Consider the following 14622-nt stretch of genomic DNA (forward strand, 5'->3'; position numbering starts at 1 on the left):
TAACTAGATATTTTTACTGTCAGAAATCTAATTACAAAACCAAAACAAAACACCACACACTTTTCTTCAACTGCAGATATATACGTATAGGTTCATAGTGTGTTGGACAAGGACACATTTTTGGAAGTTGCTGTCAAACTATGAAGTGCTTGTTATAAACTCTCTCTGTTTCCATTCATGAAAACAGATACCCACTCCAGATTGTTCTTGACTTGTTTAGATCATCTGAATTTGTTTTTCTTAACCATGGAAATATTTATGTCATCATCTGCAATATAGACAATTGGCTATTTTATTTATATAGCAAATTTCATTATACATAAACTCAATTTGCTTCACAAAGAAGGTAAAATAAACAAATGGTACTATACACAGACACACACATACACAGCTATTGAGTGCAAGTCTTTGTGAACAGAACAGTTTTGAGTATTTTAAAATGTTTGCACACATGTAATTGATCTCAGGTCAGCAGGCAGCTTGTCCCAAAGAAGAGGACCACAGTAACTGGAGGCTAAAACAACTGAGAGCTTTGTGGACTTTTGAACTTCACAAGTTTATGAAGGATTTTAAAGGTAATTCTATATTGCACTTAAAGCCAATGAATCCTTTAGTTGTCTTTTGGTGTCTTTTAGACTTTTAGTGTTGCTTTGCTGGCTTAGCAACACTGGTTTCTTTTTTTAAGAACTGCTGTGCCAGTTTGTGGTACAAAAAACCTTTTGCTGTATCTTGATAGTTTTATTTTATTTCAGCATGAAGGACAACTGTGAAACATATTCCATTTTACTTGTTCTTCCAAACTTTGTGTCACACCTTGAATAATACACACCTTGTTTCTTGTTGCTGTGTGTGTAGCAACCCTGTCCATGTCTCTCTCAATCTCTCTTTTTTCTTCTTAACATAAAAAGACTTTCAGCAGCAGCTTCTCTCTTCATCACAAGCTGTTTTGTGGCATCTCGGCTCTCTTCTTTCCCTCATCTTCTTTAAAGATGATTAGCGACAAACCCCCTCCCCTCTTTTTTGCTAGCATTTCCCAAATTGCTGTTCAGTATTGTAATATTGGAAATGTGCATTTATTAGTGATAGAACCAGTTAATGTTTCAAACTGAAACATTAACTGGTTATTGTTGCCACTGTAAATTGAATTAAGATCATCTCTTTTAAATGCTTTTGTTTTTCGGTCTTATGCAGTCACATGTAAAGATGAGCGTCCCAGACTACATGCAGTGTGCTGAGGACCACCAGACAGTACTTGTGGTGGTCCAGCCGGTTGGTATCGTTCCCGAGGATCAGTTCTTCAAGATCTACAAGCGCATTGCCAGCGTGAGCCAGGTGAACATCAGGGACTCCCAGCGCATCCTCATTCGCTACCGCCACCACTACCTGCCTGAAAACAACGAGTGGGGTGACTTCCAGACACACCGCAAAGTGGTGGGCCTCATCTCCATCACGACATGTGCCACGTCCAAGGAGTGGCCCCAGACGGCCGAGCGCTTCCACGGCCAGAAGGAAGTGTACAGCTCCACGCTGTATGACTCGCGGTTACTGGTATTTGGGCTGAGTGGGGAAATTACCGAGCAGCAGCGCACGGACGTGGCCTTCTATCCCAGCTTTGAAGAGTGCTCTGATGTGGAGAAGAGAGTGGAGGACTTTGTGGAGTCCATATATATTGTCCTGGAGTCCAAGCGGCTTGACCGTGCCACAGATAAATCCGGTGACAAGATCCCCCTGCTCTGCGTGCCCTTTGAGAAGAAGGACTTTGTGGGTTTAGACACGGACAGCAGGTGAGTCGTTCTGTCATCGCAGTCACATTATTTTGCAGGTCGGTGGTGTTGTCTGTGTCAGGTTGCTTCTAACATGTCAGCCTCACCTGGTCAGAAATTGTCAAAAATCTGTCTTTTGATTTTTGCTGTGTTCATGTTTGTTTGTTTACCTTGCTTTATTTGTCTTTCTTCTTTTTTTTCTTTCATACTGTCCTGTGAGTTTATTATTGGGTGCAAAAAGGTGAGACATTAGACTCATTAGTTAATCCACATCTATCCCATCAGCTTTAGCTTTGCCCAAAAGAGCACTGCTGCTGTTCATTTGATGATGACTCCAAACCAAACTCATCACTCCTGCGCATTGTTCAGTCTATGGACCAACTGGGTGGAAATGGCTTAGTTGACATTATTGGCTTTGAATAACTGAATAATCAGAATTAAAGTAAGAGCACTTTGAATAAATAGTTTTAAAATGCAAGATAGTTCCTTCTTCCACAGGGAAAAGAATGAATCCTGAATGTACGGAAGTACTAATAAGCAGCACAACATTTTTGTTAATTTCACCAGTTACACACAGATTAATTCTACTTTCACAGTTGATTCTAAGAGAAGTTAAATAACCATGTTTCTAAGTATTTTCCCATTTACAAGAAATCCTAATTACTCCCATTATACCTGTCCTCCTGGCTCTGTGTGTAAACAAAATGAAGGACATCCATTCTTTTCTTCTAATGAGTTACTGTTATTGATGACAGACTACCTAATTCAAAGTATGACTTTAGTGCCGAGCAGCAGCGTTGCAGTGCAAGAGTTGTGACACATGAGAAGTTAAATTTAAGCACAAAAGTAACCTAGGTGGTGTTTTTCCTAGGAAATGTTAAAAGTAGAACCATAGATGGTATAAAAAGTGTACATAGCTGTTGTGACATCTCCAGGTGGTTTGCGATCTGTTATTTTGAAGCCTCCAGGTGAGCATTTCCACCAATTCCATCTTGGTTTAAAAAAACTTGAATATTACTAGAAAAGCTGTTTACTTTTTTCCAAAAATCCTTTTTTTGTTTTTGGCTGGAATCAGGGTACTTCACTGATAATGAATTACAGCAGTTATTGTACAGGCAGAACTCTAGACATTACAAGTTACAGCTCTTTGTTTAATGTGTTTAAGCCCGAAGTCTGGAGAGTAGCTAGTTCAAGTTCATTGATAATGTTGAAACACAGGCATAGGTTGATTTAATACGTTTTACAATTATAATGTCTCAAGCCCAAAATATAAATATATCTAATGCAGTCCAGTTGCTCATACAAACTTCTGATGGTGGACACTGATGTTAGTAAAACAATTTATTTGTCAGTGAGATCATTTTTTGTTTTTAGGCTTTGCAAAAACCATTCTTATTTAACAATCAGCCATCTTCATACTTGCAAATGGGATGGCCAAAGCATTAAAAACAAACGGGGTTCAAACTATTGAAGTCTGAATTCATGGGTCATGGATTGCACTAGACTGTACAAGTTTAACCAACAGGGTAGCCACAGTGTTTATGCATCCATGAAATTCATAGATATAAAATCAATAATGAATGAAAGTAAATGAGGAAAAAAAAGTCCTTGTGTCAGCGTAATGAAACATAGACGAGACTTTATTTACAAGACCTGTGTAGTTTGATCCTAATTACAGTGAAAATGGCAAAACCTTTTTAACAAAAGATCCAATTAAAACCTATCAAATTTAAGAGTATTAAAATTCATAATGGAAACTTTATTTCAATTGTACTTTGACACATCCTTCAATTATGTTGCTGATTTTGGCCTCATTAAATATATTGTTATTTTATATAATTTTAAAAAGTAATGGTAATATACAGTAGTATTAGTAAGTATAACTGATGATCAGATTTAGTTGATAAGCAAATACTGGAACATGTTTGGAACATACAGGAACATGGCAAGCGTGTCGCACTGAACCGATACTAAACTCAAATCTGCTTGTGATCCACAAATAGATCTGCCTGTTCTTTCTCCCAGGATGTCTGTGCCACAAACTCCCTTTTATTGCTTCTGGGAGGGTATGTCAGACACAGCAAGGAACTGAGAAAATAAACTAGAAACATGGAGGATTCTTTTTTCTTTTTCTTTTTTGTCAGTTTGGTAAAATTTGTCAACATAACCCGACTGATGGGATTTTGGTGCATTTGCTTACTGAGATTTGGAATGTTTACATGTGTGTGAGTGAACTGCCTTCACAAAAGTGCTGTTTTTATTGTAATACCTCTTGTAGACATCTGAAACCTATGCCGTGCAAAGATGAAAAAAAAACAACAACAAGAAAGAACTTCATATTATAATGATTACAAAGGCGAAAACTAACAAAAACTAAACTAATATGAAACATTATCAATCCAAAAATCTAAACTGAAACAGGCAAACCCACCTTGCAAACTAACTGAATAGAAGGCAAAAACTCAAATTTAATATATAAGTAAAAACAAATGCAAAACATTAAAAAGTCTATTTCTTTATTGGTATTTAATGCTTGTACTTTTGGGGTTTTATAAATGCATTTTTAGATGGTAAACACCAGGGTAGTAATTTTATGTTAATATTGTACATTTGCGTGTGAGTGTGTATGTGTGAAAACCATTAGCTGAATATTGGTTACGGCTGATATCAGCAGTATTGACCTGTGTCCCTGTATCTGCAAATACTATGATATTTATGACATTTTATCACTGATTTTTAACTATTGTTTACGTCATAAGTGATAATATATATTATAAACAAGATTTCTTTGTTTCCCAGGCTTAAAATCTGAAATAAATGGATACAAAATATAATGCAAAATATAAAAAAAAATGTACCAAATAGTTATTTTAAAAAAAGGTGCTTTTAATACTGAAACATGAAGACACTGATGAAGGAGGAGCTGATAGTTTGGTCTCCTAAGCATTACATGTCATTGCTGCTGAAGTTCATCCCAGCTTTAGAGAGCATTTGGGAATAAGAAGGTGCTGTTTTGTGATCTGTCTGGCTGAATGGCATAGATCAGATCTCATCTCTTTATTCATGAGATCATGTGCTACATTCCAGCCTGGCACAGCAGCTCCTAAGACACGAATCAGATGAAAGTTTCCATAACTGCAGATCTAGTTTGATATGTTTTTTGTTTTTTTTATTACTAAGCAGTCTAGTTTCCTACCAGAAATAATTATCAGAGAGAAAACTGTTCACAAGCAGCCTGCTGAGCATTTGTATGAATATTTAAACTGCCCAAATGTGTGACACAGTTCTCCCAGAATAGCTGTTCCTGTAGATTTTTATATCCCTGCTTCTAGATGACACTCCTAAGAGAATTCTGCCCATGAATTCACTTCACCTGCTGATCCCTCATATTGTTTTCATACGACCTCCTGTTTTTCAGACGTCTCAAATGTCTTGCACAAGGCAGCTAAGTTCCCTGTGTGTCCTGGTAAAGTTGTTACCTCCTGTGTGTTCTTGTGCAAGGCTAAAGGCCAAGGGGTGGTAGGACAGCTCATACTCTGTCCTTGTCTTGTTGCTCTTTTGTTTTTGCTCTCCCTCCTAATATATCCTCATTGTAGAAGACTCCCCACCCCCTGCTGACATAGGAAATTACAACAGCATAAGTCAGAGTTGTTTTTTGTATTCAAACAAATCAATTGCCAAAAATCGAAACATTTATTCTAGATTGAATTGACACACTTGATCCACCCTGCTGTTGTCTGAAGAAGTTTTTTTCCTTCCTCTTTCTACTCGTTTCCCCTCAGGCATTATAAGAAACGATGTCAGGGACGGATGAGGAAGCACGTTGGGGACTTGTGTCTCCAGGCAGGCATGCTGCAGGACGCGCTGGTCCACTACCACATGGCTGTGGAGCTGCTCAGGGGAGTTAATGACTTCCTCTGGCTAGGTGGTAAGTTTGGGAGGAAGCAGACTTAATACTGCAGTTGTTGACGAGAGTAAATACTATAGCCTTTGCTCGCCTTACATGCAGATCTCAAAACTTTGAAGCAAATGATCATTAGTGCAAGCTGATCTGAGTGGTAGAGTGCTGTGTTTTTTTTTTTTGTTTTTTTTTTGTCTGCAGCTGCACTGGAGGGTTTATGCTCAGCCTCTGTCATATTCCACTACCCTGGAGGCACAGCGGGGAAGATGATGGGGCGCAAACAGAGTATCTCCCAGCCACTAGATGCAGGGAAACGCCACAGAGCAGGTGAGCACATCACTCTGTAACCGTGCTGTCAAGCGCTGGCCTTGATGACTGTTTTCTATGTGTGAGTTGTAACTGAGTGAGAATATCTCTACTGATCAGCAGCGCAAACACTGCTAAGCTTTGCTTGCTGAAGAAAGCTGCTTACTTTGTGTGCAGAGTACCTCCTGAAACCTCCAAAGCTTTTCTCACCTAACCTGATGACTGCTAATTTACAGTTAACATCATTTATTCTGCCTGCCCTGTTATTAACTTGCTTTTAACTTGCTCTAATTTTAACACAGCTTTGTGTATACCTTAACTTAACTGAATCTGTAGACCGTCTGCTAAACACAAAGACTATTAAAACGCATTTGTCTGAATGAATCTGAGGATTTGTGGATTTAGGATTGGAATATGATTTATTTTTTTCCCCCCCTAACAATTAATTTTCAGATAGTTTTAAGTATTTATAAACTACATAAGGCTGTACAACAACAACATTAAACGAATGATCAAATTAAAATAACTAAAAAAGGGAATTTCAGTGACAGTAAAAATGTAACAGCAAACAAATTAAAGCTAAATGTTCAGTAAAAAGGAATTCAGCTATGCACTAGGGCTGCACAGTTTTATTGAATTTGAATCTTGAACACGATTTTAGCTCTTAACAATTAAATAATTGTGATTGAGTACTACTAAAAATGTATGCTCCGCAAACAGAACGTAAAGCAAAATGGAATCGGAGAGCTCCCTAAATGAGCGTCTGAGTATTTGCCTGCCTGTTCCCTGCACTGTGCAGCTAGAAGTTTCCTGATTGTTGACTGGATGAGTAACACTGAATTAAAGACAAATGCACAAGAAAGTTCAAATATCTGGCACAGCAGAAGGCAAAGAGCTTGTCCTGTGAAGCAGAATATCATCTATTTGGCAATACTTCGTATTATTTAGTTCAAGTGATGTTAATCAAGAAGTATCTTAGTGTTTGTGCCACAACTAACTTACTCAAACACCTGAAAACACTTTACAAACTGCATGAAACCATTTCCAGAAACAGAGAGGGGTCTCATGTCGCTATGAGTTTTAGTCCCGTCCCTCTGAAAATATGTCTTTTAAATAAAAGGAATGTAATGCAATGTAAATGGCCTGTATTTGTATAGTGCTTACTTAGTCCCTAAGGACCCCAAAGTGCTTTACACATCCAGTCATTCACACATTCACACACTGGTGATGGCAAGCTACATTGTAGCCACAGCCACCCTGGGGCGCACTGACAGAGGCGAGGCTGCCGGACACTGGCGCCACCGGGCCCTCTGACCACCACCAGTAGGTGAAGTGTCTTGCCTAAGGACACAATGACCAAGACTGTCGGAGCCGGGGCTCGAACCGGCAACCTTCCGATTACAAGGCGAACTCCCAACTCTTGAGCCACGATCGCCCGTAAGAATGAAAGTCGTACCCCGCGCTGATTTAATTTTGTGTTAGTTTGGTGATGATTTTTTTTTTGTATGTATTTTTTTGTTGATAAGGTGGAATACATTTATTTTGACGCAAATAATTTCACACTACATTGGCGTTAATATGTTTTGTTTTTGGCAATAAAATGATTGATTAATCCTGAGAAATCATCAAAATGTCAATGTTGTAAGTAATCATGATTATCATTTTGAGCATAAGCGTGGGCCCTGATATGTACAGTATGGCCCAGAATTATTCTAGGTTTTGTACTACTTACCGTAATTGTCGGGCTATAAGCCGCTACTTTTTGCACAAGCTTTGAACCCTGCGGCTTTTAGTCAGGTGCGGCTTTTCTATAGATTGTCCATGATTTTTGTGATATCGTAAGACGATTTGTTTTGTTTGTTCCGCTGTTGTACGGCACTACGTTGCCTGGCGGAAGGATCGGGGTTCAAGAGTGGTATGTTGGTCACATGTCCATCCGCCAGGCAACATAGTGCCGTACAAGTAGCGCGAAAAACAAACTTCAAAGTAGCGCTACGCGTTCAGCGGGAGTCGTGGATGACGAGCGGCGATAAACTTGCGAAAAGCAAGTTGTGCTCAACTCCACCGGTGGATTCTGACGGCGTGGAAAAGTGTGAAAACATCCACGATCACCAACGGATTTCGAAGGGCTGGACTGCTGCATGATGAAGAGGAGGACACCGCCACGGCCCTTCAGAGGGTGTTCGACTCCGACACTGACAATGACAATGAGGATTTCTTTGGTTTTGAAAGTGACAACGAAGGAGAGAAGTGGAGAGTGGATGACGAAGCCATCCTAAGCCTGTTTGTATCCGACATTGGAGAAGAGGACTTTGGTGGTTTTAGAGCGCAGGAAGATGGTGGTGAATGACTGACTTTTCTTCTTGTTAAAGCCGTGTCACTGCACCTGAGCCTAAAAGGTAGTCCGAATCTATTTTTCTGGTGTGCTGTAGGTTATTGTTATGTACTACATTTGTTACTCATTTATGAAGCACAGCACATGTGCAAATATGTACCCATAACTTGTTTTTCAAAATATTAATAAAAGGGGTGTGTCTCCAAACAGCCATCTCTTTCCTGACAATTCCCTTTGTGCATATTCTCTTACATATGATGAGTCAACATTGAAACACCTGCGGCTTTTGGTCAGGTGCGGCTAATGTATGTACAAAACAGGATTTTCCCCTGATTTTAGCTTGTGCGGCTAATATTCAGGTGCGCTTTGTAGTCCGGGAAATACGGTAAATATTTTGTTTTCCGAATTTGTCAAAAGTAGAGTTCTTCTTTTCAGTTTTATTCAGATATATTTCTTCATTTTTTGAAGATGATCAGTTTGGGTTTATTGGTTGCATTAATAATAAGTTGAAGTTTGTTTTATTTTTATAGCACATTTCATTACAGCAGCAGCGTTGACCAAAGTTCTGTACAGAACTACAAAATAACTAGTACCAAATAACTTATAATATTAGCATCAAATAACTCTCACACTGTATTAAAAGCCAGTGAATACAGTTTGTTTGTTAAACAAACAGTTTGTTTATTGTGATGAGGAGAATGAAATGAAATGAGATTTTGAGCAGGTGTTGCGCTTCAAATGCAGCACTTTATGAAGGCATTATACTGCCTCCCTCCCTCAGTTACTTTTGCACCAGTGCCTCCTCATGTTTGCAGATTTTACACATTTGGCCTAATTCACAAAGAGTAAAATATACTATTTGTTTATTACTTTGTTAAGTTGTGTAAGTACACAACTTTTTTTAGTACCGTTGCACATGCTCTGTTTCGCACATGGTTTTAATGAAATTTAATCAACCTCCATATAGTTACAACCACTTTGTATTACATATTATAAGTACTACTATGCATAAAATGTAACATGTATGGCGCTCTTATGTAGTTTAATATAGAGTTAAAATACTACTATAGTGTGTGTATAGCGGTGTAGTATATCAATGAGCCAGAGTGGCAGCAGCTGCAGCAGTGTAAATGTTTGGAAGCTTAACACAAAGCTTTATTCACCACGCCTTATTGAGCTCAAAATTGCTTGTCATCACTTAATAGGATGTTGATTGGCCGATGAATGAGCAGTGTCAATAATACAGCTACATGCTCAGTGTTTCATGGCAAACCAGCAGCAGCCATTTTTGCAAATTGTTGGGACTAACACTGCTAACATTGCTCCCTGCATCATGGAGTGAATCTGCATTCTCTCTCTCTGTCTGTAGGGGCTCAGGAGGTTCTCATTGATCCAGGTATGGAATGTATAACCAACTTAGCTCTTCTGGACAACAATTTGCCTGCTTGCTTGTGATCACACGTGCCCTCGTTTGCATCTGTTTTTATATCACTCTTCATCCTTCACCGTCACCACCTTGATTTATATAGTTTGTTTCACAAATCACCCGATGTACTTCTCCCTCCTGTGACAGATGTTCTCCTCTGTTGGTTTGGTTTCACCATTTTTTTTTTTTTCTCCTCACAGCCTCACTTTCAGTCACCAGATCTTTAAATGACCTCTCTCAGTTGCTTCCATTCCTTATTTATTGACCCATTAATAATACCAGCATACATCTTACTCTTGATTATGAAAGAAAAATAATTGAAACCTATCAAAATGATTTAAAGAAATTGCTTACTAGAATATTTCTCTTTGAAGACTGTTGTTGCTCCAGCGGGGGGCAGTCAAACACCAGTCGTGCAGACTTCCTGCTTATTAAACGCTCACTGTTGCTGAATCTGTCACTATATTAGCAAATATTTTCTATTATATTTTGTGTATATTTGTATCTTCGCTAACTAAAAAATTACACAGTGTGTTGCACTGTACAATCATTGCCCCTTTATGATGCAAATATCATTTGGTCAGCATCACATCGTATACATTGTGACAGCATCACAGTCACACACACAGGTCCGTGTGTATTCTAATCAGATTTGGCTTAGAGAGGCCGTCTGCACTTTCATTTAAAGACTAACAGGTAAGTTTACCTGTGGCTGTGTTTATATCTTATTGTTAATTTTACCCCTTCATGTTTTAGTTCTTTTAAATCGGAAAAATGGGATAAATACATTTGGTTCATCACCCTGTGGGTTTTCAACAATATTTCAATCCATTACTGTAACGTGGTCTGTGTTATGTGATATATTTGAAAGTATTTGTGTTGACGGGGTGTCCAGTACTGTTCCTTCAAAGAGTTTTCTCTTCTTCCTTTGTTCACTCTGTTTCTCCTTCCTTTCCTTTAGTAGCAGACCAGAGTGATGCGCCGTCTTCTCTGTTTCTTTCCTGTACCAATCTTATGCTGTCCTGTTTTGACTGTAGGAGCCCTCACAACCAACGGCATTAGTGCGGACACCAGCACTGAGATTGGACGAGCAAAGAACTGCCTGAGTCCTGAGGACATTATCGAGAAGTACAAAGAGGCCATCTCCTACTATGGAAAGGTACTGCCCGAAGTGTACACGGCTGTTAAACCAGGTCCCAACCAGTGTGGTTGTTGTTGGGTTGGCTTGAGGATAATAATTATTTTGCTTGATTTTTAGTTGGATCTTAAACATGAACTATTTTAAAATTGCTGTACAGATGATTACAGTAAAGCTTAATTGTCATTCAAAATTTCCCAATGAATTCCTTAACAATATATTCAAACACTAACAGGCAGGCCATACATTTTCAATAAGAGTCTTCAGGGGACTAAACAAGGACAAGATGAGCTTCTTTCTAGCTGCTCCGTTTTTTTTTTTTTTTTTTTTTTTTAGCAGTTGCCACAGCTGACGGATCTGCAAATTTTTGTTTGGCACTGATCTTTATGCTGGACGCTCTTATTGATGCAACCCTCACAGGAATTTGTGTCTCCTTCTGCTCTCAGACCAGAGCACAGAAGCCCTGTGACAGTGATTAGTCCCATGCAAATCAGCATTTCTGTGATCTCTGCCTTTCTGTTGGATACTTCCGGAGGCTTCATGCCATTGATTCTGAAAGTCTGGAGAACATTTTGGGCCACATGTTGTTTCCCAGCATGGAGGACGATGAGATTGACAGCACACATGGCGGCTTTTAGTGAGGAACGTAGAGGAACAGTTAATATATGACAGCCTGTATTTAGTAACATAAGGTCAGTGTCATGCAACCAGGCACTTTTCCATCAATAGCTCATATAATCCTGTGATTTTCCACTGTACTTTTACAGTACTGCTAAGAATGATGTAATATTAGATTGTTGATATGTGGTTTTAACATCTTAAACTTGATGAACCCTACAGAAATGCCTACAGAATAGAGGAAAATTAGATTCCTAGCAGAGAGCCACAAATGCAGTAGGGAGGTCCTAAAGAGAGATTTTTAGCTATTGAAACAGCAAGACAAAGTACTAATGGCAGCCTTGTTCTTTAGATCAAAACACCCTCTGCAGATTAAGAGCATTTATTCTCCTTTAATTGTACATGATAAGCAGCAGGTCCTGCCTGGGGCTGCACTTGTTCTCCAAAGGTGCTTTAGTTTATCTTTATTGAGGCTGTTCTCTTGATATTAGACTTGGTAAAAATGAGATGAGTGACCATCTAGAGGTTTGTGCTAAGAAGCAGCGTTGGACACTTGGCAAGATAACCTCGTGTTTTATCCTGTGGTTTCACTGTATCAAACTACTTCGTCATGGTGCATTGTCATATGAGGATGAGTAAGGGGTCAGTGCATGCAAAACCACCACCTACTGCCTGATCACTTCTCTAACTAAAACTTTTGTCTCCCCTCTGTTGTTTTTTTTCTTGCTGACTGCAGACATTTCTAAAGTTATTTCTTTGTTCTAGAGTTATAAAGCAACGTAATCCTAAAACAGAGAGCACTAAAGCCTTGTGCATGTTGATTTTATATGAAATTTGCAAGTCAGCCTGCAACTGCTTTGAATTCTGTTGTTTATCTGTTGTGTACTCTCTCTCAGCCAGTTTTAATGCCATCAGGCCTGCAGTGGAAAGAATAGGGCAAAAACTCTCTTACGTGCTGAAAGAATACATCTAACAGCTCGCTCATTTAATTAGTTATTATAGCAGGAGCTCCCAGTGCTGTAATGATTGGTTATTTACACTGATAAGTCCATTAGATTATGTGGTCAGCATATTTTTGCCAGATTTCCCTCCTGGTTTTATAGTTACTAGTATTTACATTAACTGATGCAGTTAATACTACAGCTACATACAGCGCTTTCCTGACAGTGCTGCTTGGCTGTAGTAGCTGTCATGTTGATGGTGTATATTACGAGTTTAACCTCATATTTTTCCTATCCTGTAGTTCTGTTATTGTTTGTGAAATGATCTGCTCTGTTGCCAGTAGACCAGTGCTTGTTTGTGATTGGTTACATGCTGCAAAACCTCAGTCTTAATTATGTGGTTAACCCTGGTTTAACTTACAGAGTTGATAAGCACCTTCTTGTGAATAGTGGTTAAGTGAAGGGTAATTGAAGCCAGATTAAAAAAGATATGCTGAGTATCCCGATCTTGCTTCATAGTACAAGCCGCAGAGCTCCAGGTTAATGGGTTGTGTTTTTGACTTGAATAGGGAATCAGATTAGAGAAAATAAAGGGTATTTTTAAATACAGCCATTCAGTCTTTAGACTAATGCTCACACAAAACCAAAAGCGCTGGTAAGCAGAAACGTAAGCATCGTAAGCTGTGTAGTAATATTTATTGATTTCAGCAGGGGGCAGTATTTTATTTTGTTTGAGTTGTTAAGGACTTGTGCATGCTGACAGCAGCTGTTTGTTATTATTGCTATACTGAAGCTGCATGGGGGCAAGCATGGGGGCATGTGTAGATAGTAGGACTAGAAGCTTATTAGTCAGCAATAATGCACTCCTGCACACAGAAAAGTTATTGTACAGGTTCCATTTATAGCACAATGTACTTGGACCCTGTACAAAGTCACCAAGAATACTATTAAAGTATCTTTAATGCTTAGGGGAAGCCGAATAGGCTCATTATGCTTCCAAACTATTCAGAAGCAATCCTGCTCTTTATCTTCATTATTATAATTGCCTCTTTGCACTGACCTTCTTTCAGCCCTTTTACCTGTAACTAGTTCATTCAGAATTAAATTACAACTCAACACAGAGCCATTCAGATATTAATTGAATTTTAATAAGGAGACAATGAGGGTGGAAGTGGAAGGAAGTTGAGGGACGGTGAGGTTTGAGAAGAGAAGAAAAGAGGGGAAAAAGGGGGCAAACCAGCAGCAACTGCTCAGCTTTTTCAGCAGAAACTGAGTAATGGTTGGGAATTCCTGAACGTAGAACAATAGGAGATCCGAGTTATCACACTGCTCCATCTTCCCACATCCGCGTTGACTGATGAATACGGTCATATGTTAATGAGAGAACATTCTCCCTGATTATGTGGTGGATTGTAAAACTCAAGGCGACTCTGATCGACTGTTCATTATTCATTAACACCGAGCCTCCTCCTGCCCCTTGCTCCTCCTCTTATCTTTCGCAGTACAAGAACGCAGGTGTCATCGAGCTGGAGGCCTGTGTGAAAGCAGTTAGGGTGCTGGCTATTCAGAAGAGGGCCAGAGAGGCTTCCGATTTCCTGCAGAATGCCGTTTACATCAACCTGGGACAGGTACGCCATCTGACCGGGAAATAAAAGCTTTCCCAGCCGCACGGGATGATTAATATGTCCACTGGCTCTGTGGTGGACAGTTAAATCACAGGACCTTTAGCAAAAAGACACTCTAAAATGGGCCTTGCTTGCACCATATTGTGCCCTCGGAGTATGTTTTTTTGGTCTTAGCTCTTTATCATTAGATTAATACATTTATTTTTGTGTCAGAATTTTTTGCTCATAAGACTTTGAGTCAGTGAAGTTCTTCCAGGACACCTACGAGTACACTGATTCACAGTTTTTTGTTCTCCTGTTGTGTGAAAATGCTTCAGTTTTTCTGTTTTTTGTTTTTTGGGGTTTTTTGGGGTTTTTTTTTTTTTGCATTTGTCATTGAAATTTTCCTCCTGTGTCATTGTTATTATTGTTCAGTGTGATGAAAGTGTTCTTAACAATTTTTATTTAGCATCAAACTTCCAAAACCATTTAATGGAACAACTTTTTAAATGACGTGATTTTCTTTTCATTTGGTTGATGTTGGAAAGACATGTTAAAGTCACAGTGTGTAAAATCTCACCACTAGATGT

At 39.0% G+C, this 14622-nt stretch overlaps 1 protein-coding gene across 3 annotated transcripts in view; it reads left to right on the forward strand.

Moving 5' to 3' along the window:
- trappc9 (trafficking protein particle complex subunit 9) overlaps positions 1 to 14622 on the forward strand; it is a 233699-nt gene that overhangs the window by 1017 nt on the left and 218060 nt on the right. For 2 of the 3 annotated variants that reach the window (XM_026155948.1, XM_026155950.1), the window contains exons 2-8: positions 468 to 575; positions 1192 to 1784; positions 5546 to 5691; positions 5866 to 5991; positions 9675 to 9701; positions 10769 to 10890; positions 13931 to 14056. In XM_026155948.1, coding sequence (XP_026011733.1) covers positions 1204 to 1784; positions 5546 to 5691; positions 5866 to 5991; positions 9675 to 9701; positions 10769 to 10890; positions 13931 to 14056 — 1128 coding nt within the window. In that variant the 5' untranslated portion in view covers positions 468 to 575; positions 1192 to 1203. The remainder of the gene's footprint in view (positions 1 to 467; positions 576 to 1191; positions 1785 to 5545; positions 5692 to 5865; positions 5992 to 9674; positions 9702 to 10768; positions 10891 to 13930; positions 14057 to 14622) is intronic. The other variant, XM_026155951.1, reaches the window with a different exon arrangement.

This window comes from Astatotilapia calliptera, chromosome 22 (genome assembly GCF_900246225.1).
Source record: "Astatotilapia calliptera chromosome 22, fAstCal1.2, whole genome shotgun sequence".
NCBI lineage: Eukaryota > Metazoa > Chordata > Actinopteri > Cichliformes > Cichlidae > Astatotilapia > Astatotilapia calliptera.